This window comes from Nannobrachium achirus (genome assembly GCF_963921795.1).
Source record: "Nannobrachium achirus genome assembly, chromosome: 9".
NCBI classification, from domain to species: domain Eukaryota; kingdom Metazoa; phylum Chordata; class Actinopteri; order Myctophiformes; family Myctophidae; genus Nannobrachium; species Nannobrachium achirus.
The window spans coordinates 12798683-12812950 of record NC_137818.1 but is presented as its reverse complement, the minus strand read 5'-3'; the positions used below and the strand labels follow the sequence as shown (position 1 = coordinate 12812950).

General features: G+C 41.2%; 1 protein-coding gene across 1 annotated transcript in view; it reads right to left on the bottom strand.

Moving 5' to 3' along the window:
• The window catches only part of LOC308290648 (deoxynucleoside triphosphate triphosphohydrolase SAMHD1-like), a gene marked incomplete at its 3' end in the record, with an annotated part of 439146 nt that extends 425256 nt beyond the window's left edge, over positions 1-13890 (bottom strand). Inside the window, exons 1-12 of the mRNA XM_080732559.1 lie at positions 13793-13890; positions 12065-12131; positions 11754-11826; positions 11072-11232; positions 10260-10375; positions 9115-9185; positions 5708-5883; positions 4641-4775; positions 4434-4542; positions 3910-4001; positions 3014-3129; positions 97-236 (exon numbers count right to left, since the gene is read on the bottom strand). Coding sequence (XP_080588685.1) covers positions 97-236; positions 3014-3129; positions 3910-4001; positions 4434-4542; positions 4641-4775; positions 5708-5883; positions 9115-9185; positions 10260-10375; positions 11072-11232; positions 11754-11826; positions 12065-12131; positions 13793-13868 — 1332 coding nt within the window. The remainder of the gene's footprint in view (positions 1-96; positions 237-3013; positions 3130-3909; positions 4002-4433; positions 4543-4640; positions 4776-5707; positions 5884-9114; positions 9186-10259; positions 10376-11071; positions 11233-11753; positions 11827-12064; positions 12132-13792) is intronic.
• Positions 13891-14268: the final 378 nt, after the last annotated feature.

Genomic DNA, 14268 nt, shown 5'->3' with positions numbered 1-14268 from the left:
GGAGGTTTCTGCCTGACAGCGACGATATACTACAGTGTATATGTAATTTATATATGGTATACTTAAATATAGAGGTAAAACAAAGTTCACACACACCCCAGTGACTTTGATGGGTTTCTCAGCTTGGGTTTGACCCAGGCACTTGTAGAGACGTCTGCGCACTACGTTGGTCAGTATCTGCCTGGCCTCGGCCAGCTCATCAGAGGACGAGTAGAGGATCTGCTCAAACACGTGATCTACACACCATGGACACACAGGCACGGAGTAGCACACGGGTCAAAGGTCACTCCCAAGATAACAGGAGGTCTTCACCTCTGTCCTCCTGATTTACGTTATGCAACGCAAAACTGCAAATCAACTATAGGGCTGTTATTGTGCATAATGGTTAGAGTGGTGTCCATTCATCTGTATACAACGGCTAACAGAAATGTCGTATTTTCAACATAATTATTTCCAGTTTCTTGTCCATGCTCTTCTTAACCACTTTCAACTTAATCTCTCCGAGACAGATTCTGCCAACAGCAGAATCTGTCAGCACCACTGTCTTAAAGGACAACACCAGACTAAATAACAACTAGGCTAATTTTCCTACTTATATTGATCCCAAATGACTGTCCATGGGGTCCATTAGGCAGAAATGCTCCTGTTGTCCAGTTTCCCCTGCAGAACCCAGGCAGCCCTCATAGCATAGAGTGGAGCCCATGTGTTATTTGGATGCGTTACTAGTTGTCATTACAAACACATCCATGCTGTGGTTGTCCCACACAAGCCACCACTCTCATAAATCATGTTTTGGGGTGAGCATTCGGCACAAGTGCCAATCAAAGTGACTGTGACTTGGCAAAACACAGAACAGCATAACATCTGTTAAGCAGAGTGTGGCGACTAGTGTGGGACAACTAATAACAGATTGATTAAAAAAAAATAAAAAATAAAACACTTTCGTCCTTTAAACATGTAGTGCTGTCGTTAGTAGAATAAACACAGGAAGTGGACAAAGAAAGGGGAGGAGCCAAACCGAGTTCCTGTTTCTACACAAAAAAGGAGGTGGTGCCTGTGGTGGAGGGAGCCTTTGTGTGTGTGTGTGTGTGTGTGTGTGTGTGTGTGTGTGTGTGCGTGCAAAGGTTATGGCTTTGTTGAAATTATGTGTCAGACTCAGAACACTTAACCGTTGACAGCTAAGGCTTTGTAAAAAAGGTTAGGGTTAGAAACATCACAGTAAATTAAATAAGGTGAGGCACTCGACTGAACAACAAATATTCCTTTGCACAAGTATAGGCAAAGATGATATAATGAAGCAGAACCGGTTTGACCTATCAAACCAAATGGGTGTTGTGGCCAACACCCATTTGACTTTTACCACAAACTTGTGGCACAGATGACTGGAGTCTGACTGATGCCAAACTTCTGGGTCTGATGACGATTACCGATGTCTGTGACTGATATTTGGTCACAAAGTGCCCACAAATGTTCGAATAATCCATTTGAAAAATATTTACTGAAACTTACAAGCAAAAAAAATAAAAAATAAAACACAAATAAAGGCATAATGTTTTATCTATCCACTTAAACCCTATACATATCTTTTAATGAAATAGACGATCTCTCCGAGAATGTTGTTCCCCTAGAATGACATGCCCAAAATAGGGACACATTTGCTGCATAATTACAGACACCGGTAAAAGTCAAATAATGGACGTATTATCGGCCAGACCGATATATGGATCTAGCTCTAGACTAGATAAAAACCACTTATTCCATGTCTGCCTGTGTTTGTGCATGTGTGTGTGTGTTATCTGTTGGTCTACGACTCTGTGTGCTAAGGTTATGGTTTGTGCCGAAATTATTTATGTGTTGGAACACCTCCCTTATCCGTTGACAGCTTTGGCTGTCAGGGTTAATAGGCTTAGGAACATTACAGTGAATTAAATCAGGTGATGATGCACCAGACTGAATAACAAACCAATTATTTCATTGCACAAGTACAGGCAAAGATGTGGCATCGTGTGATTTGACATTTACCACAGGTGCAGGCAAAGATGTGGCATCATGTGATTTGACATTTACCACAAGTACAGGCAAAGATGTGGATCATGCGATTTGACATTTACCACAAGTACAGGCAAAGATGTGGCTTCATGTGATTTGACATTTACCACAATTGGCACAGAGAGACGAGGCAGGTTTTATCATGGTTGTATTTCATGGTGTTCTACAAACATGAGCCTCACAGTACAGACGGCCTCTATATAACCAGTGTTCCCAGCTTTTGTGAAAGAAACAACCAAACCAACCATATGAAAACAAGCCCAAACGAAGCGAGTACGGTAGTCTAAAAGAGCACTTTAAAGCCGTTTGAAAATAGGTGATCTACAAGCCCACAATGCTTCGCATTGAGATGCGTTGTGGGCTTGTATATCTGCTATTTTCAAAGGAAATACAAGTGAATTGTCTTTGAAAGTTTTGGAATAGGCTTGAAACATTTTAAACACCCAAATCTTGAATGGGGGTGGTCTGTGGCACTTTGCAATCTTCATATGTGGCCTAATAAATGCATATTAATTTGGGGCTCCTTGACATGAAAATGCTTAAGAACCACTGGTTTAAACAACAGTAGGAAGCAAGCCCAAAATAAGCAACTACACTTTGGAAACAAGAAAAAAAAAAGAAGAAAAAAGAAAGACCAATAATTTACAAGCGACTTAACAGAAGGACAAGATGGAAAATCCCTTATAATGGGCTGACGTGGCAACATTGGAATGTACTCCTGCCTATCAGACAGGCCTCGCTCTATGACTTTTAGATGCAGCTAAAAACCCACTTCTATGACCTTGCCTTTAACTGATCTCCTTTTAACAGTTTTTTTTCCTCCTTTTTAATTTTACTCTTGACTTAACTTTAACGTATTGCTTTGTTTAACCTGTTTTTTTGTAAAGCACTTTGAACCACATTAATGTCTGAAGGGTACCCTATAAATAAAGATTATACTTATTATTCTATCATTGCTACTCACCAGTCAGCTTGGTGTAGGCCTCCATGTCATCTATGGCTGTGGAGAGCGTAAACATCTTCCCTCCCGAGCCTGGTATCTGCATGTGTGGGTCTGCTTTGATGAAGGCCTCTGTAATCCTGCACAACGGCAGCAGAAAAGCACATATTGTCTATTCAGGGTTCCCACACATTTTAACAACTTTTCCAATGTATTTTACCCCATTTCCAGGCCTATAGCAATCATATGGTGCAATAATGAGGCTCTGTACTGTACATCAGTGTTCAATCAAAGCACCAAGACAGACTCGAGCAAAGGTGGTCATGTACCAAACAGAACAGATCTACAAGCTAACAATGTATCACTGTGCAACATACAGATGTTGTAGATGTATTATTTTTGTCACGTGATGTCCGTAGCCCTTTATACATACAGATTTCATTTTTTTTTTACTATAAATTGTATCCAAACATTTGATTAATTCCAAAACTTTTTCAGGCCTGGGATTTCTAAATATTTTCAGGAATTTCATGACCATGGGAACCCTGTCTATTATTCATTTTCTTTTTTTCCTCTGTGGATTGCACAACATGTGAACCACTCGCCGACGGGGACAAAACATAGTGTAACAGACTAAACCAATGGTGTTATCAAAGTGCCAGTGTGCCAGCAAAGTTATTACAGTTAACCACTGGGGGAGAACATTTCACTGAAAATAGCACATCTACAAGCTCACAATGTGATGCGTTGTGAGCTTGTACGTCGGCTATTCTTTCGGCCAAGATATTTAGTGTAGAGCCCTTGGGACTACGTATCAACTAAGTATAGGGTTTAAGTGGTTCAATTAATAAAACGAAATAACAAAAACTTACATAACAAACAAAACACAACAACCTTTGCGTGCAGTGAGTACTACTTACATGGTCTCGATGATGTTTCCCACTTTGTGCTGGTACGCTCGTCTGTGGAGGCAGTTTCTGGTGTGGAACAGGTCGTACAGATTACCTACCTCCTGTTGGAAACAATTCATTCAAGTTATACTGTAAGCCCCACGAGGTCATGCTTTAACGTGACTTTAGATTAGAACAGCTAAGCCGCTCCGCTTCAAGCCCAACAATGCGTCCTTAGCTTTCCTAAAATCACTAGAAACCACAGCCTTGCTTTTATATATAACGCTTAGCAAATATGGCAATGTGAAAATTATTAAGTCAAGATATCACAATGAAAGAGTTTTAATTATTTTCACTACAAGAATAATTTCCACAAGAATGCATGGAAGATCCCGAACTAGTGACGCACCATATTATCGGTAGCATATCAATACAATATAAAAATAATTCTAATATATTTCCACCGATATTGACACAATAATAATGTGACCGTTATTGGCTTCGAGAAAAAAACAATAACAATCAATTAAGTGAAAGTGCAGCATGTTCAGGACCTTGTCTCTAGTGCAGATGTGTTTCTTTCCATTCTCCTCGCACACCCGGGCAAACTTGAGGAAGCGGCGATAGTCAAAGTTATTTTGGATGCCCAGGTGGTAGCAGTCCCTGGAACAGACAGGATAATAGAAATCACATACTGTACATTAACTCATAATACTGATCATAAGAATATTGGATCGACAGAGAGGACAAGAGAATCCTACCTGGCGAAGTAGTCCCACTTGTCCACATCGATGCCGTTCCTTTTGTTGGCCACGATCTCGTACAGGAAAGATTTCTCTTTGGGACGACCTTTGTAAGGCCACTGTGGAGAAAAAAAGTAAGACATCAGACACAGACTGATACATCTCAATGTGTAACACAATAAAAGATTTACAATAAAGATAATTTCACATTGTTAAACATTTTCTGAATTCTGAAGGCTCTCATTCTGCAGGGATTAATGGAAAATAAAATCTCATGACTGAAAAGGTTTTCTTAGGCCATGTACCAATCTGCGATTTGTGAAATGTCATACTAGCACTGTTTCCTAAACTCATCTAGTGCCTATCCCAAAGATTTCCGGGTAGTTATTTTCATGTCCGTGGTGCCTATCCCGAAAATCACCGGGTTTTGCCTTTTATTGCATAATCTAATAGAAAACATTCTAAAAAAAAGAAAGAAAAAACTTGATCAAATCTTGGACACATAGTGGGCACAGCCACATATACCCACCCAAATTGGAAAATATGCTGGCACTAAATGAGTTTTAACACAATATGTCAAAATGTGCTATGTCACCCCTGTGCTGAGGTTATTCCTCATACAGCTAACAGGCTGAAGAAATCAGTTTAAGGGTGTAACCTTCATGGAAGAACATGTATTATATTGATAGTATGTAAAAAAAAAAAAAAAAAAATATATATATATATATATATATATATACTAAAATAACTCAAATCTATTTACTACTGTAGTCTGCCATTTTTGAAAGATGTTTAAATATCTTGAGGGAAAGGTTTTGAATAATTTAGCATTTTTTAAACAAATCTCTTTTAGGGGACCCTGGCAGAAAACCATTTTCAACTGGGGGTCCACGGCTGCCAAATGTATATGGGGGTCCATCCTTGGCACAAACTAGTTTGAGAACCACTGCTTTAGAAAAAAACATGTGTTAGCAAAGAGAAAAAACATTGGACTCTCTGGAATCCAAATGACAGAAATCAGGTGAGGGGACCGAGAACCGTAATCCATGCATCGTGTCTGTGGCAGGGTTTGGTTGTTACTGTACGACTGACTGACCGGCGCCCCCTGGCTGAGAGAGGCAGAGGTGTCCAGGGGTCCGGCGATTTGCTCCTTGATGAAGATGAGGTCCTCTGGCAACACCAGGCCATGATGCTCCATCACTGACTCCAGGCCATTCACCTTCACCAGGTAGTCAAACATGGCCAGGGATGCAGTCTCATGCTGCAAGACACACAGGTATGACGACACAAAGATGAACATAAATGGGAAAGGAGTGTATCACGAAGCACATTTTCCTCCGGTCAGGCTGGGCAGTCTACCCAGCGCTATGTAACGGGCAGAATCCCTGCTCAATCCCATTAGCAGGGATTGATGTGCGGCATTCTGTCTACCCAAAGATATGCATGTTGGACGCATATAGAATGAATTGTGTGCAACACGACTGGTTATGTCATGGCAGGATTGCACAGGGTATGTTGTCAGTTGGCATGTTGTCATGTTACGTGGGCTTTAACTGAATGCCATGTCTGTCCCATGTGCCTGCGTTACAGGTGCTGCGATCTCTCTGCGGTCTCTTCTCGTTTGCGGCCACGGGGTGCGTGTATGACATGATATGGTCCTCTGCGTGCAGGTGTGCACCAGTGTATCATATTATGTCTGTGTCCCTGTCTTTGTCTGTGTGTGTTGTACGCGGTCGTTGTCGCTCTGTAAACAGTGGTGTTGGATTAAACTTATCTAATGTCTACTTTAAGAGCTTAAGATACAAAGACACATTAAGTTCTTATCTCCCTCACGTTTGTCATAATGGTAGAGCAGGCCTATGAACATGACAGTTCTTATCGCTCAGCCTTATCAGAGCGTTATTTGTCACTAGCCTAGTCCTTATCAGTACTGCTCAGCTGACACCAACTGCTACATAGTACAACAATAACACCTTGGCATGTGCTTTAATAGAAATCTAGATGGGGTACTGCTACACAGTTGGCAATTGGCTTATTTGATAGACTATCGAAGAGAATACTTACTCCTTTCCAAAATATAAATAAATATGCACAGCCGCACACACAATTCGTTTTGTTCTTATGCTATTTGCAAGGCTTTTTACAATACAATAATATCACTGCCTGCAATGTTGCAGCACTTTAAATGCTTGTGACAATAAAATTATTAAAACCCAACGTCTTATGGTAAGAGAGTGGACTCTTTCTCTTTATACACTCCCAGGGTTAATTTAGCACAGTTACATCTATTGCCCTTTGGAAGTTATCATGTAAGATCTGGGAACATACAATGTCTATGGTTGCAACTGTGATGAGCCCTGGAAAATAATATGAATTTAGTTTTCTGTTGATTTAGGACATTTCATTGATCATTCTGAAAACATACCCGTATGGATACTTTTAACACCTTTAATCCACAATCATACAGAAATGCAGCTAAAAACTACCTTTTCTATAACTGTATTCATTACAGTACACAACATCTTTCTTTTGGTTTGTAGATAGACCACAGCCATCAGATTCTGCCCGGTCCAGTTAGTTAGTGTGCCTCACTAATAACAGGTTGGTGCAGCACTAGTCTGGAACAGAACGGAAAAGGAGTTTCTGCCCACAGGAACGTCAACCCAAAGATGGTTCCTGAACCTTGGTTTGGTACCAGGGTCAATCGTTCCTGGAACTAAAGAGGCCCTGCTCTTGAAGACGAAGATACTTAACTTAGGAATTATGTTGTAATCATAACGTTTTCTTTTTGGTAGCAGAAAAAAGTGTGAAAAGGTTAACACTCGCATGACTGAACCTGATTTTGAGATTTTGAGGTGATTTGGGTTTGCTCGGGAAACTCTGAGAAATTTTCCCTTTCATGATTTTTCCTTATCATACAAGCAAAGTCTTGTTTTTTTTCTACCATTTGAGACGTTTTGTAAATATGAAATGAAATGTTTTGAGTGTTTCCTGAGCGATCTAATTCCATTTCTAAATCTCAAAAACAGGTCAAAATGACCTGTTAGTCATGCGAGTGTAAACAGAAAACATCCAATCATACCAATCCTACAGTACATGATGAGATGCAAGCGCTACACTGCATCAGAGGAAAATTAAATGTGAAAGTATAAAAGATTTCACAAAAGTAACATAGTTGCCATTGACTGATTTGAAACATTTTCAGGAATTAACCCACAGTGCCTAGACTCGAGCCTCATAGTGTCGCCAACACCTGCTGCTAGCATCTCATCAGCCATCTTCCACACTGACTGTATCCAAGGGTTGAATTGAATTGCCTTTGTGTGTGAAAGATATTATACAAATGAACATGCCTTGCCTAGTGTTTGTTTAGAATACAAGAAAAGACCTTATGAGTTAGCATTGGGTACAGCTTATTTGTTTTTCAAATAAAGTTGATTCTGAGATACACTTATCATTTATCCATTGCAAATGTTTTATCATGCACTTTATGTATACTGGACTTTGTTTATTTGACATCATTGTCTAGGTGTGACTGTGAATAGAGAATTGGAAAGGAACACAGAACAAAAAAGGAACACAGGACAAAAATAACAGGGAGGCACATTGTGCTTTCCTGTTATTTCTGTTCTGTGTTCCCTTCTTCCTCTTTTCACACCTCAAGAGTCAAGCATAATAAGCCTGATTTGTGCCCCCCAAAAAGTACAAATTGCTCTTACTGTATGTACCATGCTGTACTGTATTGTTGAGAGCTTGCACATAAAAATAACTTCACCCACTCTTTTACACCTGTGTATTCTGAAAGTTACCACAGGGAGGAGGCTGGGGAGGTGCAGAGGATTGGCAGTAGTGGCAGGGAGGAATGCAGAGCATGTAGTAGTGAGCTTCAGTCTGCCTAAATCAAGGTCATATAAAGCCGTTGCCAATACTGTTGACTACTGTCTATGCTTGTACACAGGCACACTGGCACACCCATGGTTTCGGTCACGCCTAAATCTAACACGCACATCATGAATGTTATTAGCTGCCGCTGTGCTGCTTACTAGCCTGTGTATTACCCGTCTACATGCCCCTACATGAGGGACGAAATTATAGTATATTGGAATGAGTTCGGGATAGAGACGACAATACAGATGATGGCAGAATGGGAAAATAAGGATGTTCCATTCGGAAAATGTATTTGTCATCTGTAACAACTGCATGGTCTGTTTTCATGAAGATGGTCAGTAAAGTTAATGCAACCATTGAAGCCTCCTATCGTGTGCGCCACGTTGTTGTATATTTTGTAACCAAAAGGTTTATTTGTAAAATCTTGAATTTTAAAACCCAAGTAGGCATGGGGATTGGGGACCTCCCATGCCTGTCTTTCGTAGCTACAACGATGCTCCATTTTCTTTCCTTGAATGTATTGAAAACTAAACAGGTAATACATGAGAATGAAATGAGGCAACCCGTAACAATAAAATGAGTCGGTACTTGAGTCATTTCTTACCTTCCAATTATATCCTGGACGCACCTTGGGGATGAACATCCCGTCAAACATGTGGCTGAACGGCCCATGTCCTGGATATGGAAGAAGCACGAGGAGAGATGTTCTTCATTTACTGGCAAGTGGAATGTTGACGCCCCAATTGTATAAGTTATATTGAATTAACATTCTCTACCATACAGACTGGACAAAATTACATTTTATTCATCTAAAAAAAAGTGACATAATGCCGCTTAAAACTTTATTTCGGTTATGGTAAAGTTGGATTTGCACCCTGCAATTATCCCTGGCTGTTCCGAATTCTGGGCATGTCATGAGGGGAAAACAGACGATCTACAAGATCACAACGTGGCCCGTTGCGAAGAGATTTGGTGTAGAGGAAAAGAATGCGGGGTGGTCAATAAAGTGTATCGTCTCTGTCAGCTTGAACAGTTCTCTTCGGATCTGTTACTTTTGATGCTTTTGTGTGACGCTGTAGTGTGATCAAGTAGGACTGGGGTGGGCAACTTTGATGATAGAGGGGGCCACTGTATTTCCACACTCACTCCAGGGGGTCACATTGCGTACTGTTGCTGTCGACAGAAACCTCTTATCTCCATATTTGAACGCAACTTATTTTGTAAGTTAATGTCCCACTCTATCATTCTACTGTCATGAATAAGTAGCTAAAAATAGCCAGTCAAGCGCAAAACGTGTCACAATGCTGCGTGTTATCCACTTGTAGACTGGCATTTCTTTGCTATTTTTTAGTTATACTCAAATGCATTTAGTTATACTTACAATATGTTTAAAAAATAATATAATTTTAATACTAGTCATCAAAAACTACTAATATGGACTGAAGTAATTAAAGCAGGTCCTGGTTTGCATGTTTGGAATTAATATAATATATCAGTATGCCGATATTAACCTATGGGCCACATTAAGTGAAGGTGGGGGCTGCATGTGGCCCCCGGGCCGCCAGTTGCCCATGTATGAAGTAGGACGTTCATTTACGAAAAACAGCAAAAAAGTTAGAATATGGATAGGAGGTTTCTGCCCAACAGCAACAATATATGGTTTGTGGGTAACAGTCTGACTCGACAGAACTTATGAGCCTCTGTGTGTGAGGAGGATGGCAGTTGCGGTGTGGTTCTTTATCATCATACCCAGGTCATGACAGAGTCCAGCGATCTGTACACAAAGGATGTCTCTGACAGAGATGAGCAGCTCCGGTTGCCTCTCATCTAAAGCTTGGACCAGCCTTCCTGCAAGGTGCCCCACCCTGCAACAACACATTAACAACACAATATTTCACATCAATAGGATTATATGCTAAGCTCTCTGTCTACCAAGCAATCTTCGTTCCTACTCTCACCTATGGTCATGAAGTGTGGATCATGACCGAAAGTATAAGGTCGCGGGTGCAAGCGGACGAAATGGGTTTCCTCAGACGGGTGGCTGGTATCTCCCTTAGAGATAGGGTGAGAAGTTCAGTCACCCGAGAGAGACTTGGAGTAGAACCGCTGCTCTTACACTTGGAAATGAGTCAGCTTAGGTGGTTCGGGCATCTAGTACGCATGCCCCCCGAGCGCCTTCCTAGGAAGGTCCTCGATGCACATCCCACTGGGAGGAGACCCCGTGGCAGACGAAAGACCAGATGGCAGGATTATATCTCCAAACTGGCTTGGGAACACCTCAGTATACTCCCTGAGGGAGTGGAGGAAGTTGCTCGGAATGAAGAAATCTGGCTAGGCTAGCAGTTTTCATGTGAAGTTCAGGGACATAGTAGCTTAATATGGCCTTAAATTACACATTTCTATTGAATATCTTTATTACAATGAAATGAAGTTGACGTGTTTTTTTCTTTTTAAAAAGGTCAACAACTAGAAGGTGTTGGTTATGTTGTTATCGGAACTTCTCCGCTGCCTAAGGGCACTCGCCCGAACTATATGAAATACACTAGAGTGTCATAGCCTACCCAATGCAGTGCTCAAAGCGGTTGTGGGACGCTCCGGGGAACACCCAGTATGTCGCTCCCAGCTGCTTGATGTTGCGAAGTCTCTGGAACTGTGGTGTGTCAATGATACTGATGAGAACGGGGTGCAACTCAATGTGCCCATGGATGGGGTCGTTAAAAACCTGACAGAGGAACAAGTCAAGTTAAAACCTGAAAGTATTTCTTCATTTCACTATCTATTTAGACAGGAAATTAGGTGAGTACAGGATTTCTTTTTATATAAATATATATTTATAATGAACTTAGAAGTGTTATGCTTAACAAGGAATACCAAAATGCTGGAAAAAAGGTGTCACACATTATTGTATAATGTAGTTGAACTCCTCTCTCATACAACAAAGCACTAGTCTCTTGCTAAGATCTCTTCCCAACAACTTGTTTTGGCCACTTGGAAACTGTCCATTCCTACCAAGAATGGACATTTGTTGACCTGCACTGTGTGTCCACAGTTCAATAAGTAATGTAATTCTAACCAGTCACAGTTGAGACCAAAACTACTGGGGTATCTGTTTGTCTTCTGGTATTTGCTATTTGGGCCCATAAACTGACCGTGGCATCTCTCAGTTTGCCTCCTTTGTCTGTTTGTGTCTAAAGTTGTCATTATAATTCAGAGTTTTGAGAAGACACACATAGCGTAAATTACCTTGTTAGGCTCTGCAGTTATCTGCCAAAGCTTCCTGAGACAGTGATGGATGTGTAGACGCACACCAAGGGGGCTAGAGAGAGAGAGAGAGAGAAGAGACAGAGAGAAAGGGACAGATAGATAGAGCGAGAGAAAGGGATAGAGAAAGATAAATTAAGGATCAATGAGATCGCCAAAGTTAGCCATCAGATTCAGAGCGGTTATTGTTGGCAGTTGACATAGTCATAGTAGCTAAAGCTATATTATCAACCACAGTCAATATGAAGAAAAACAACATTAAACAAACAACACTACAGGGACAGAATACTTACCCTATGCTCATTTGCTCCAGGTGCTCTTCCGAGAGGTATCGAAGCGCCACACCATTGATTCTTTCCTCTGTTTGAACAGACACGGAAATACAAAAGGTAGTTTAGATATTATACTCAGTACAACTGGCAAGTAGCAAATGCTGGTATCGGCGAGTATGTCAATCTATGCCATTCCAATACCATGTAATTTATCATCAATTATTTCGCATTTTGAACACTTCAGTTGATGTCTCACTATTTACATATTTGTATATGTATATATTTACATACAGTACATATTTATTTTACTAACTCTTAGCTGCTCTACATTTTTATTTATTCCTAGATCAGTGGTTCTCAAACATTTTAATTTCAAGGGTGAGGGTCCATTTGGAACCCCCTCAAGGAACCCAGAGAGGGGGGGGGGGGGGGGGGGGGGATTGTATCTGTAAATCTCTACAATCACTGCCAGTGTTTTTGTGTAAACTGACAGTCATGTCTAATGCACAGCACATCAGTCAGGTTTGGTTTGGTGTTGTCATCATAAGTACTATCTATACAGAGCATTGCAAGTGAAATGTGTAGTTAATCCAATCCAATGTCATCATGTGATTGCCAATGTGACAGCCAATAAAGTTCATGTAACTATGGCATAACTATCTCTGCTTGCTCTTGCAGAATGAAACATTCCTTCAGTAAATAAAATATTACAGCACACGCTGCCCTGTGAAAACATTTTTGTTTTGTGTGAAGCAAAATTAGAGCAGAACCACGAAGAAGATTGATGCTTGTATTTAAAATGTTATCTTGTTTTCAAGAGTCCTCAAGCACCACACAACTGAACAAAAACAATACTACACACATAAGGTTCTCCCACCACCTTAAACCATACATGTAAACATCACGTGATACAGTAAGACAGTAAATCTAAAAGGATGACACAAAAAACGTCCTGGGGACTTAATGTTTCCACTGGGGTCCAAATCTAAATAACAAAATAACAAAAATATGTCATTGACATGAATATATTTTGTTATTGGATTGTAATTGTACTAATTGACATGATGTCAAACACTATTTATGTACAAAAGAGACAGGACATGTAGGCCTACCTCCCATTTTGATCTTCTTATAGGTTTTTTCAGGTCAACTGTCTGACATGTGTAGGCTAATGCAAGGGTCTTCAATAGGGGGTCCAGGACCCCTAGGGGGTCCTCAGAGTCACTACAGAGGGTCCTCCAAATCTTTGTGTGATAGAAACCTCTCTCCTTTTTTACATTAACCAATTGCCAAAAATAGCAGATCTACAAGCTCACTGTGAGCTTGTAGATCAGCTATTTTCGGCAAAGAGCTTTGGTGTAAGGGGAAGAGGAGCTGACTAAGTACAGAGTGAAAGGTCAAGTTTATTAAGTATTAACGGTTCAAGTGGTTAAATATCTGAAAACACAAACTGACATGAATCCAAAATACACCGATGATTGGGCTGTCAAACGATGATGAAACTATATGGAATCTATGAACAATTTGTGGGGGGTCCGGGTCCCTGCTTCATCTCTCTCTCAACTAAGGGGTCCTTGGCCTGAAAACGTTGAAGAGCCCTGGGCTATAAGGCTAATAGTGCTAAAATGAAAGTACGCGACTTTACCCGAAAAAGTCAAGTCACCGTTAACCTACTAACTAGCCCAACAGATAGATACCAGACAGAGCAGATCATAAAACGCATGTACAGATACACAGTAGCCTACACACCTCTGAACTTGCTCTCCCATTCCTGCAGCCCTTGGCGGTGCAGGTAGGCGCACACGTCGTCCACAGTCCAGCCCATGAAGTCCGCGTCCTGCGCCACGGCCACGCAGGACACCCGCTTCAGCGGCGTCTGGAAGCCGGCGCACTGCTCCTCTTCCCCGGCCGCGGCTCGTTGACGTTTCCGACTGTCCATGGAGGATGTCTGTGTTGTTGTCGATTCAGTTTCGCGTCCCAAACAGCTAAAAAAGCGGTTTACCCTCCCGAACGTGGATTTTAAACACGATATACGTTTGTTAATACTGTTTTTTGAACGGGTTCGGCTTCTAAAGCACCTTTACGTGCCCTCTCTCAGACGGACAGAAAGCAACTGAAAACTGAATTTGTCCCCGCTGGAAAATGCCGGGTTTTGTTTCGCCTGCGTCACGTTAGGGGCGGGGCCGCTGAAGCGCGCTTGCGTCGAGCCGAAAGTAGCAGATCTG